The sequence below is a fragment of the Pan troglodytes genome, chromosome 17 (assembly GCF_028858775.2).
Source record: "Pan troglodytes isolate AG18354 chromosome 17, NHGRI_mPanTro3-v2.0_pri, whole genome shotgun sequence".
Classification (NCBI taxonomy): Eukaryota; Metazoa; Chordata; class Mammalia; order Primates; family Hominidae; genus Pan; species Pan troglodytes.
Window position 1 is genome coordinate 43,511,928 of NC_072415.2, and position 12,765 is coordinate 43,524,692.

The window sequence follows — 12,765 nt, forward strand, 5'->3', positions numbered from 1 at the left end:
TGCTGGCTGTTAGACCTTGTGCCTCATGAATTTGGTGATGACTCTGTGAGTCTCTTAATTACCAAGAATTGGTAAACAGTATGGGTTGGGACGTTTACAAAATTCAGCAGATTGTGGATTACCAATATCAAAAGAAACTGCCCAATGCATAAATCCTTTAGAGACAGAAAATCAGAGTTTCCCTTGCTTTTATGCAAATGTAATGATAATACAATCCCTTTGGAAAACAGAACACGCTGACAAATGTAGTCTCATTCCATCTTTAAAACAGCTCTTTGAAGGAAATAGATCAGAAATAACTAGTCTCATTTTACAACTGAGTTTACAAACTTCTCTTGTGTTCTTATATGTATAAAGCAGCATGCAAGGTAGCATGGGAGTGCATAAAAATCATAGAGTTCTTGGCTCAGAGAGATTATTGGAGAAACTGAGGTACACAATGATTAGCCTAGGATCACAAAGTTCCTTTGTGTAAAGTCAAAATGAGAATTCTAGTTGTCAATATCTCAGTCAGGGCTTTTTTCTTTGGGTCAAATTAAGACAGACAAACTCAAATAGAGTTGAAGTTCCACTTTTTTATGCCACTAAAAAAGATATTTCAAAATTAAATATCTCGAAGTCTTTTTAGCCTACCACACTTCTAGAAGCATGAATTTTGTATCCATTTGTATGATGCATTAAGAAGATGCTTCATTTCCATGCCAAATGAAGTTACAATGGATGTTTTTGTAGATTAAAAAACAGATTAAAAACTTAATTTTTTCCATTCATACTACGTTTCTTGTTGCTTTATGCCCTAAAGGTGCATCCAGGGATTTAGGTGTAGTTCATGGCATATTATGAGAGAATGCAGCTAGTCTTTTCCCTTGCATTATCACATTCTACGTGCCTCCTCTGTGATCATGTATGAAGCACATTATATTTTTTTTCTGTCCTCCTTTTAGATTCAGCTTTCCAAAATTGGGCCACCTTTTATAATCAAGAGCCAACCAGTCTCCAAACCTGAGTCTCGAGCATCCACTAGCACATCTGTCAGTGGCGGGAGGAACACAGGAGCCAGGACCCTCGCAGATATCAAGGCCCGGGCCCAACAAGCTCGGGCCCAGCGAGAGGCTGCTGCAGCTGCTGCTGTGGCTGCTGCAGCGAGCATTGTCTCTGGAGCCATGGGAAGTCCAGGAGAGGGTGGAAAGACGAGAACTCTGGCACACATCAAAGAGCAGACAAAGGCTAAGCTCTTTGCAAAGCATCAAGCTCGAGCCCATCTCTTCCAGACCTCTAAAGAGACCCGGTTGCCTCCTCCGCTCAGCTCAAAGGAAGGGCCTCCAAACTTAGAAGTCTCTTCTACCCCTGAAACAAAAATGGAAGGTTCGACTGGTGTCATTATTGTCAATCCAAACTGTAGATCTCCTAGCAACAAGTCTGCCCACCTCCGGGAGGCCACCACTGTACTACAGCAGTCTCTTAACCCAAGTAAACTTCCAGAAACTGCCACTGACTTATCTGTGCATAGTTCTGATGAAAACATACCTGTGTCACATTTATCTGAGAAAATTGTTTCATCTACCTCTTCTGAAAATAGCAGTGTGCCCATGCTTTTTAATAAAAATTCTGTCCCTGTATCTGTTTGCAGCACTGCTATATCGGGAGCAATTAAAGAACATCCCTTTGTGAGTTCTGTTGATAAATCCTCTGTCCTAATGTCTGTTGACAGTGCAAACACTACAATTTCTGCTTGTAATATAAGCATGTTAAAAACCATCCAGGGAACTGACACTCCATGCATAGCCATTATACCAAAATGTATTGAAAGCACTCCCATTTCAGCCACTACAGAGGGCTCCAGCATATCAAGCTCCATGGATGATAAGCAGTTACTAATATCAAGCAGCAGTGCTAGTAACTTAGTCTCCACTCAGTACACCTCTGTGCCAACTCCCTCCATCGGAAACAATTTGCCAAACCACCTCTCCACTAGCTCTGTCTTGATTCCCCCAACGGGAATTAACAACAGATTTCCTTCTGAGAAGATAGCCATGCCTGGGAGTGAAGAACAGGCCACTGTATCCATGGGTACCACTGTGAGAGCAGCCCTCAGCTGCAGTGATTCCGTAGCGGTCACAGACTCTCTGGTTGCACACCCGACCGTCGCAATGTTTACTGGAAACATGCTGACAATAAACTCTTATGATAGTCCTCCCAAGTTAAGTGCTGAAAGCTTGGACAAAAATTCAGGGCCTCGAAACAGGGCAGATAATTCTGGAAAACCTCAGCAACCACCAGGGGGCTTTGCACCAGCAGCCATAAACCGATCAATTCCGTGTAAAGTCATAGTTGACCACAGCACCACGCTGACCTCCAGTTTGTCTCTGACTGTCTCCGTTGAAAGCTCAGAAGCCAGCTTGGACCTGCAGGGCAGACCAGTGAGGACAGAGTCATCCGTACAGCCCGTGGCGTGTCCTCAGGTGTCTGTGATTAGCAGGCCTGAGCCAGTTGCCAATGAAGGTATAGATCACAGTTCCACTTTCATTGCTGCTTCGGCAGCAAAACAAGACAGTAAAACATTGCCGGCCACCTGCACAAGTCTCCGAGAATTACCCCTTGTTCCAGATAAATTAAATGAGCCGACTGCTCCCAGTCATACCTTTGCTGAGCAGGCACGTGGCCCAGCTCCTTTCAAAAGTGAAGCAGACACAACCTGTAGCAATCAGTATAACCCAAGTAACCGGATTTGCTGGAATGATGATGGGATGAGGAGCACAGGACAGCCTTTGGTTACTCACTCGGGTTCAAGTAAACAAAAAGAATATCTAGAGCAAAGCTGTCCAAAGGCTATCAAAACTGAACATGCCAACTACTTGAACGTGTCAGAACTTCATCCTAGGAATCTTGTAACAAATGTTGCTCTTCCTGTGAAATCTGAACTTCACGAAGCAGACAAGGGCTTTAGAATGGACACTGAAGACTTCCCTGGCCCTGAGCTGCCTCCTCCGGCTGCAGAGGGAGCCTCTAGTGTACAACAAACACAGAACGTGAAAGCTTCCACCTCAAGTCCCATGGAAGAGGCTATTTCCTTGGCTACCGACACCCTGAAGAGAGTCCCTGGTGCAGGGAGCTCAGGCTGTCGTCTGTCCTCTGTGGAGGCTAACAATCCGCTGGTGACGCAGTTACTACAGGGCAACCTGCCTTTGGAAAAAGTGTTGCCACAGCCCAGATTGGGAGCCAAGCTTGAAATCAACAGGCTTCCATTGCCTCTTCAAACTACCTCAGTGGGTAAAACAGCACCAGAGAGAAACGTTGAAATTCCGCCCAGCTCTCCAAATCCAGATGGTAAGGGCTACTTGGCAGGGACTCTGGCACCACTCCAAATGAGAAAGCGAGAAAACCACCCCAAAAAGAGAGTAGCTAGGACTGTAGGAGAACACACTCAAGTTAAATGTGAACCAGGAAAATTATTGGTGGAGCCAGATGTTAAAGGGGTGCCTTGTGTCATCAGTTCCGGCATCAGTCAGCTAGGACACAGCCAGCCATTTAAGCAAGAATGGCTAAACAAGCACTCCATGCAGAACAGAATTGTTCACAGCCCTGAGGTCAAACAGCAAAAGCGGCTGCTCCCCTCGTGTAGCTTCCAGCAGAACCTATTTCATGTTGACAAGAATGGTGGCTTCCACACTGATGCTGGTACCTCACACAGACAGCAGTTTTACCAAATGCCTGTGGCTGCCAGGGGCCCCATTCCTACTGCAGCTCTGTTACAGGCCTCTTCCAAGACCCCAGTGGGGTGTAATGCATTTGCCTTCAACAGGCATCTTGAACAGAAGGGATTGGGAGAGGTTAGTCTTTCCTCAGCACCTCACCAGCTAAGGTTAGCCAACATGTTATCCCCCAATATGCCCATGAAAGAAGGTGATGAGGTGGGAGGCACTGCACACACAATGCCAAACAAAGCACTAGTACATCCGCCGCCGCCACCGCCTCCCCCTCCCCCTCCACCCTTGGCTTTGCCCCCACCTCCCCCACCACCACCACCACTACCTCCACCTCTCCCTAATGCAGAAGTCCCATCCGATCAAAAACAACCTCCAGTTACCATGGAAACCACTAAGAGACTTAGTTGGCCACAGTCCACGGGCATATGTAGCAATATAAAATCGGAACCTCTTTCTTTTGAGGAAGGTTTAAGCAGCAGCTGTGAACTGGGCATGAAACAAGTTTCCTATGACCAGAATGAAATGAAAGAACAGTTAAAAGCATTCGCGCTAAAAAATGCAGATTTCTCTTCCTATTTGCTTTCTGAGCCACAAAAGCCTTTTACCCAATTAGCTGCTCAGAAAATGCAGGTGCAGCAACAACAGCAGCTCTGTGGAAATTATCCAACAATACACTTTGGTAGCACGAGTTTCAAAAGGGCAGCATCTGCAATTGAAAAGTCCATTGGGATTTTGGGAAGTGGCTCCAATCCTGCCACAGGCTTGTCTGGTCAGAACGCTCAGATGCCCGTTCAGAACTTTGCCGACAGCAGCAATGCAGATGAATTGGAACTGAAATGCTCTTGCCGGCTGAAAGCCATGATTGTGTGCAAAGGCTGTGGGGCCTTCTGCCATGACGACTGCATAGGTCCTTCAAAACTTTGTGTAGCATGCCTGGTTGTACGATAAGAGCTGAGTGAAAGATGCAGTATCCCTTTTCCACACGGAAAAGCCAAATAGCATCAGCAACAACAAATAGAATAATGCAGTGGTTTCTATCATGCTAATTTATTTTGCTTTGGAGCAGGTACCTTTTCTCTGTGGCATTATTTTCTTGCATTTCTCATAAAGGGGAGGATGCATCCCAACTGAATGGCTCACTGGCATGTCTTTTATGTGTTCAGTTGCCATTCCTAGCTTTGGAAAGTTTCTATCTGTCCATGTGTATACAAGTCAATGCCCCATTTTTGTTTTTCTTCTAACCGAGGTGTAGATAGGAAAAGGACATTTTTAATTACTTAATAACCGGAAATGCAGATGTGTAAGGAGAATGAGAGGAATGAGTTAAAGTGGTTATGCATTTTTCTATAGATGAGCCATTACAGCAAGGAATTTTACAGTTGACTTTTCTGAACCTAGCTTTACCACAGTGATTAAATCCTATTTAGAAAGGGGAATCTGATTTAAATGTGTGATTCCTTGTATTTGCTCCTATCACAAAAGATGTATTAAAGGAGGTATGCCATTAATGAAATCCACCGTCCTGAGTATTATCTTTCCTCCCGTTGTACTTTCTCAGAGACTATGGCAGAATATCTGGATCTTCCTTGGATTTTGTACACATATTGTAGTGAAATGTGTCCTACATCTGAAATTGCATGGGACTCATGCCCAGCAATCTGGTTCTAGGCCTTTGACACCTGATCATATGAGAGCAATTGGCCAGCCAATAGCCATAAGCCCAGAGGATTTTAGAGCTTCATGTGTGGCTTTTAAGAGCAGGTTTGAAAAAAAAAAAAAAGACTCTAAACTTCAAAGCAAGGAAATAAGATGCTGTATATGCACACATAAATGCGTTGATAATGTAAATATCCTATTCACGCTAATGAATTACTAGATATTAAAAGTGGGGGGTGGAAATCATTGTAGCCCTTTATTGATGACACCCATTCATTCTGGCTTCAGACCTTGCAGAGGTTGGCCATATCTTTTTAAAAGTGTCATTGATGATAAAAGGGACTACCCAAGGCTAAAGCGTCAACATTTTTCAGAACAATTGCTTTTCTCATTATTTACAACCTATATAATTCAACTTTGAAATAACCCTTATTTTGAAAAAAACTGTTCTAGGTATGGCATGTTTTGTTTTTTCCCTCAGGTATATTCAATACATTCTTCATATTTGGGGGAACTGCTTTTGAAAAAGGGATACTGCATCTTAACAGTTATCTTCAGTGTGCATCCAGTAAAGTCTGCGTGTTGAGTATTTGAGCTACATTCCATATATTTTGGCCACCCTCATACCAGAGGACAGCCGTAGTTCAGGAGGCTCTGTTTTCAAAAGCAAGTTCAAAAGCACATGCATATTGAGGGAAGATGAAAGAAAACAAAAACCAACCATGCCCATTTAACTTCAGATTACAGAGCACAAAATGTGGAGTGCCATTAACCCATTGATTGACTGTGGCTGTAGAATTTAAAAAGCAAACATGGGGGGGGGGGTGGGGAATCATCTGTATCCAGGGTAAGAATGACCAATATTTTCACATGGGATCATCCTAATCACTGTAAACTTTTTGACATTCCCGTAAAACACGTCTTAAAAGTTGACTGGAATGAGCAGAAATTACATTCCTGAAAACAAGAACACTTGTGATTTTTTTATAACCAACTATATAATATGTTTTTTTCTCCGTATTTATTGTGATGTTGCCAAATTTCTTTCTTTAGGTGATAGAGACATCATTTCGAATAACAAATTGCTGATAGTGAGAGGTACTTTACTTTATCTTAGAAAGAAAGAAAAGGCCTGCTGCTGTAGCCATGATTTTGGTGCTTCAGTACTGTCATTTCTGTTTTTCACAGTAAAATTGGCAAAACTAATGACTGAGAAAGTTAGCAATGCACTTAACCAGCCTTACCCGAGGAAAGCAGCATAAGTTCCAGTGGATCCTTAGTTTTCTCTTCACTGCACGCCAGGTTGTGTTGGGGTGGCATCCTTATCAGTGGTGTCTTTGTCTGCCTGGCTCTGATATCATCCTGATTTCGAAGATCATGCTGTTAGTCTCACAGCGGGGCACCCCTATAATATAGACACTTGCATGCCAACTCCTTCTTCCAAATTCAGTCACTGCTATACCAGTGTCAGATACTGTCTACACCAGCAAATTGAAACCCATCACATCAGTAACTGACATGGTGTCGGAAGAAACTCCAGTCTACAGAACCTTTGCACTCAGTATGTGAGGTACAATTGAGGCTGATGAGATACTGAGCTCATGAGTTCCTTCATTGTTGAATACTGCCTGCAAGTTGCTTATTGGGAATAAGAAAAAGTGTCCTTCTGTATGTTTTGATTTTTCACATAACAGGCTTGGAGAATCAATTGTTGATAGTGCATGGATTCTATCATCCAGGTCCGATTAGCATAATTTTTCTGCGCCCTTTTTTTTTTTTTTTTTTTTTTTTTGCTCCAGTTCAAATTCCTAGTGTTCTCATATGGTTTATATTACTGAAAAATTAATATCTTTAAGGTAAAATATAAGGGAAAGGAAGAAGAGAAATTTAGATGTAAAATGTGGGTCAGATATTTTGTAGGTTTCCATTTAATATATATATACACACAAAATCCAGTATATTCTGAGTAGGTTCTTAGTTTTCTGATTTCTACATGTGTCTGCTATGTGCAAATGTAGTATATTATTTACTACATGGTTATTGTGGTGTAGTGTGCAAATGTTAGCATGTGCATTATCCTGATTACTGGACACAGTTTTATTCTTATCAGGAATAGAACTTGCACATGTACCATACAATTTTTTTTTTTTTAATCACAAAGGATGTATTTCCCTAAGTAGCACTTTTGGAGCAGGGGAAGGAAGAAAACTGCTATTCCCTAATCCTCCTCCTATAAGATATGCATATGCCTGAGGTGTATAAAGACATTTAGGTTAGTTAATGGGCATGTTAATAAGAGCATTGTGATGCAAATTCATTTTCAAAATGAAAATAATTTTTTCTTCCCCAAAGTGAGAATAGCAGAAATTTTGGTGAACTGAGCACCATAGTTATATAATATTTCCCTGCGAAGGTCTAGTTTGAAGAAAAAAAAAACTTGAAAACAAACCTATGAGGTTGAGCCTGGTTGCTATAAAGACTTTGGGGTGGTATGTGTTTCTGGGATGAGCTATATAGAAAGTTTAGTTGACTGCTGGACCTTGGATATTCTTACTCGGTTCAAAATACACAAAAACAAGCTGGTGCATATGGTGCTTTATAATGCAGTCGAGAGTAAGAATACACGTTGCTGTAGCCCCATTTCCTTTACAAACCCCCGCACAATTTCAAAAGTGGAAGTTACCGTGGCCTCTGGTTTCCCAGTTCCTCCGTGGTGTAATGAAGTCCCAGGTTTTAGAAGCTGAAGCCAAGCCTAGGGTAGCATCGTCTGTACGGTGGTGAGGCCCAGCGCAGCGGTAGCTGCCTAGTGGGAATGACCCCCTGAGCATGCAGAGCCCAGAGTCACTGTCCATCTGCGTTCCCAGAGAACAATTGTGAAGAGTCCTAGAACAGGAACTCTGAATCAGACTGTCAGGGGCCTATGTAGCCAAAATGTTACTAAATATAAAATTCCTGTTGTCTTCAGTCTTCATGCTTTGTCACTGTAAAGAGAACAAAAAGCATTTTTACTATAATTTAAAGGAGCTGCTTTTTTATAGCACATACTATTTCGCTTTGTACTATATTTGATAGTTGCAGAATAATTTAGACTGTAGAAAAACTTTGTTGTATTTGTACTGTTCTTGAATGTTTCAAAGAAAGTGCTTTACTTGGTTGCCATAATTTTCTTGTACTGCTGTATTCCCCTCCTTCCCCTGCTTCATGGAAACCTGATATGATACATATTTTCAGTAGTTTTTTTTTTTTTAATGTGTGTTCGTTTGTACAATTTTTTTTTTTTTGGTCAGTATTCTGAATGTTTACATCTGTTTGACATTAGCCATTTAATGCCTTTTTTAAAGGCGGTATTACTCCTACAGTGTAACAGCAAAATGTGAAATCAACCCAAACATAACATGCATGACAAACACAGATTGGGGGCGAAGGCCCTGAACCTACATAGACATTTTATATCAGCATACAGAAAAGTAAAATCCTCCTTCAGTCCTCTACCAAAGAATATATTATTCCCACAGGAAAAACTCAGAAAAGGTGTGTAAAATCCTCAGAAGGGGGAGCAGTTGATTCAGTAAGACTGCGACAATTTAATACTGTTACGCTTGCTTTGATACCTGACTAAATGTGACTGAGTGCGACAAGCATTTAAGAAAATTTTTAGACAGTGTTTTGTTTAGAATTCAGGGATCATGCATTCTTTAATGGTGCTGTTTGTTTTTTTATTTCTTTTCTACAAAGAAAACAAGTGTTGCCTACAAAAGTGACTGCTCACAATACCATAAGTTAAATGAAATGAAATGTTTGTCTCTTCATGTTTCTCTGTCTTTCCCTTTCTCAAAGTAACAACTTGGGTTTCAATATTAAGATATTCTGGAGAAAATAAAGAAATTAAACATGAAATAATTGTCATTTTTAATTTTTTAATGAAATGAAGTAATTTATATATGTTAAATGTACTAATAATTGGAAATTCTATTTAAAATTTATAGGGACAACTTAAACCATATACTCTTAAATTACCCACACTTCTTTTTGGTAATGGTGACTTGTCAACATATGGTTATAACTATGGTTAAAACAGGAAAAGCTAAAACTGAAACTTCAGAAATTGTAGGTGTTACTCTTATCATTTAAGACTATATTTGGACTTTCTGTTTTCATTAAGATCTGAATTTTTTATACCAAAAAGCATTCAGGTAAACAAATTGTTACTATCACATGTACTTTTAACTTTCAAAATGAATAATTCAGAAAATGATCCCTTAGAAGAATTGCTTTGGTTAATTTTTAAAAATCCTACATGAAATATTGTAACTAGAGTTACTTGAATGAAATGCTGTGAGCCATTAAAACAAAATTGCTTCAGTTATATTTACATAGGTTAAAGAAATATGCATATCTTTTCAGTAAGATGGATCAAAGCATTAAACAGTTGGCTGTTAAATCTCCTGTTTTTCATCTACACAGAAGATGTTGTGTTTAGCCACCAGATGGCGAAAGAGGATATTTACTTTTGTAGGAAAAAAGAAAATACTTTTTCCTCCTCCAAAAACCAAATTTAATAATATTAAAAGTCAAATTTATTCAGGTAAGCCAGTAGAGGATGGATATTTCTACATTAATTACATTATTTTCACGACAATGATGATGCTTTTTTGTTCCACTGTTTTTTCTACTAACATATTTACAAAATGCTTTCTTAATTTTATTTAGAATTGCAGTTTGTTTTAAAATTTTTTTCTCATTGCATTACCCCACAGGCATTATCTAGTCCAAAACCTATTAGGATAAAACTGAACAGCTCAGCATTCTCTAAGCTGTCGCTTAGTGAAACTTATCTGAATGCTTGTGTGTTTTTATTTTCATAAAAGTACAATGACACAATTCTTGTATAAATGTGCCATTATTTTTAATACAATAATGTAGCCTAATTTGAATAATAATTTATGTTAGGATCTAAAGTATTTATTTGTATCCATCATAGCACTTATCAAAGAACAAGTGATTTATCCAGTATTTATTCACATAAATACTTCATTGTAATCAAACATAATTATGTTATTTACAAGGAACCCAGCTAGCAGTGTAGTTGATAGAACAGTTTTGGGCTTCTTGCTAGAGAAGAGAATTGAACAGAAATCCTAGAAAGTGTTTCACATCCCATAAAATTATTTGAAGTCTTTAACTGTAGATCGCCTAGACTGAATATTTCAAGTGAAGATCACACACAGTGCTTCACAGTGATCTGCAAAAATGAAAAGTTGAAATAATCAAATGTCACAACTAATTTAGAAGTCTAAATTGAGTGATGAACCCAGTACTTATCCCTATAGAAACTTTTAACCAAGTTGCCAATGTAACTACCATAGACTGACTACTTAGAGGAAAATCACCTGAGTTAACAAAACAAAGGTTGAAGTTTTGACCATTTTATTTAACCAGTTTTAAGTTTTGCAACGATAGTAAATATCCCATTGTGCTACCTGAATGTAAGTAAAGCATGTATTAAAAATATTTAGCAATCTTGTAAGGGTCAACCAACCAATCTAAACACATGCTACACAAAAGAAGTGGCCCTATAAAAACAAATCAGTGAAGACTGGCTGAATGTCAGTTCTGTGAATGAAGGAGCCCCCTGAGTCTGCTTTTATCGGTAGTTTGGATTTTTACGTAGTACCTTCATTGCATTTATGGGAAAGTCTGTTTCGGAGGTACTTTCTTTTTTAAGCTAAAATTACCAGCTAAAGTCTCATTTAAAAATTTTTATTCATTGTAATTCACAAATTATAGTTGTACATATTTATGGGGTAAAAAGTGATGTTACAATTTATGAATACAATATGGAGTAGTTAAGCTAGTGAACGTATTCATCTCAAATACTTGTTTTTGTGGTGAGAATATTTGAAATGTACTGAGCAGTTTTGAAGTGTACAGGTCCTTATTTACTATACTCACCATGCTGTGCAAATGGACACTCCTCATAAGTAACAACTTGGCCCGAGAGTGGGGGCACCAGCTACTTTAAAACAAGGTCTCGGACACTTGAAGTTATACACATTCCATCTCATTTTCTATAGGGTCATCACAAAGTCTTTATTTGTCAAAAGTTCGTAAATGGAAAATAGATTTCACTTTTGATTCAACCTGTATCTGTAGTTTCATATTGTGATTTTATTTCAGGAAAACACTGTGCCCAGAATCTTCATTCTTCAATGAAGAAGGAACACAGAGGGACCTCAAAGGAGTGCAGAACTATGGTTCTGTTTTCTTTGATTGATTTCAATGTACAATTCTGGGATGTTACAGCGTCGCCTAGATATAGCAAAGTGTGACTGACCTCAGTAACTGTAGAAAATGTGAGCTTTTCCTGGGTTTTTCTCTCCTCCAATAGGTGACAACATTTATGTGTGTCCATTTATATAGAAATGAAACATTTCCTACCGTAATATAAACATCATTTGCAAATCAGTTTGTCTTAAACTGAGGATTTGAAAGGGTTGGCGTAGGAGTAGGGACAGTGTTCTATAATGGCTTCTAAGTGGAAGCCACTAACACATTTCATACCCCTTCTTCCCTTAACCTGTAAGCTCAGTGTAGATTTCGTTTTTTCTTTCAGTGCATATTTTTGATAAAATCTTTACATCTCCAGGAAGAAAAGTAAAAGCAATGAAAAATTAGCTGGTAGCTTAGAAAACCTCAACAAATTTTAAAGCTTTTAAAAACTATATTCAGAGTAGGACTCTGGATAATCTGTTACCTCTCCTCGATAAATACTCACCGAACGTCCTCACCTTTTGTCCATCAGAAAGACTGTGAGATCGGTAACAGCCAGTTTCTTTCTTCTTCTTCATATGTTGATACTGGAAAGGTCTTTGGTAGAAACATTCCCGTCCAAAAAGATTTGCTTGGCAACAACTGGGAATAATCAAAGCTACCAGTCCTTACAATTCCAGTTTTATAATTGTGACTTTCAGTAATATTATTACCTTAAAAAATAAACCTAAAGAAGACGTCACGATCTGAATATGGAGGAGATTTTACAAGTTCCCTTCATATCGATAAACTTTGAAGAGTTTTAAGTGTATACTACAGCGATTTTCCAGAGCTGTTCCAAAAAGGCTTTATTAAAAAATACTCATTTAGAAATAATTGATAACATTAAAAATAATTTATTAAATTATTTAAAATAACAGTTAACATTATTTTAAAGTTTCTATTAAAAAAGATTAAAAAGTAATAGTTGATAACATTGAAGGTATTAACAAATAATTTAAAAATAATTGATAATATTAGTGAAATGCAGTGTAACAAGTGCCGCAAAGCATTTTACAGGTATTATCACATTTATTCTTAAAAACAAACTATAAAGGAAGCACCATTATTATATCTATGTAATAAATAAGGA

The 12,765-nt window shown here is 38.8% G+C and overlaps 1 protein-coding gene across 5 annotated transcripts in view; it reads left to right on the top strand.

Moving 5' to 3' along the window:
* Positions 1–9,708, top strand: part of ASXL3 (ASXL transcriptional regulator 3) — a 174,004-nt gene extending 164,296 nt beyond the window's left edge. For all 5 annotated transcript variants that reach the window (XM_054671753.2, XM_054671750.2, XM_054671752.2 and 2 more), the window contains one exon: positions 945–9,708. In XM_054671753.2, the coding sequence (XP_054527728.1) occupies positions 945–4,655 (3,711 nt within the window). In that variant the 3' untranslated portion in view covers positions 4,656–9,708. The remainder of the gene's footprint in view (positions 1–944) is intronic.
* The last annotated feature ends 3,057 nt before the right edge of the window (positions 9,709–12,765 follow it).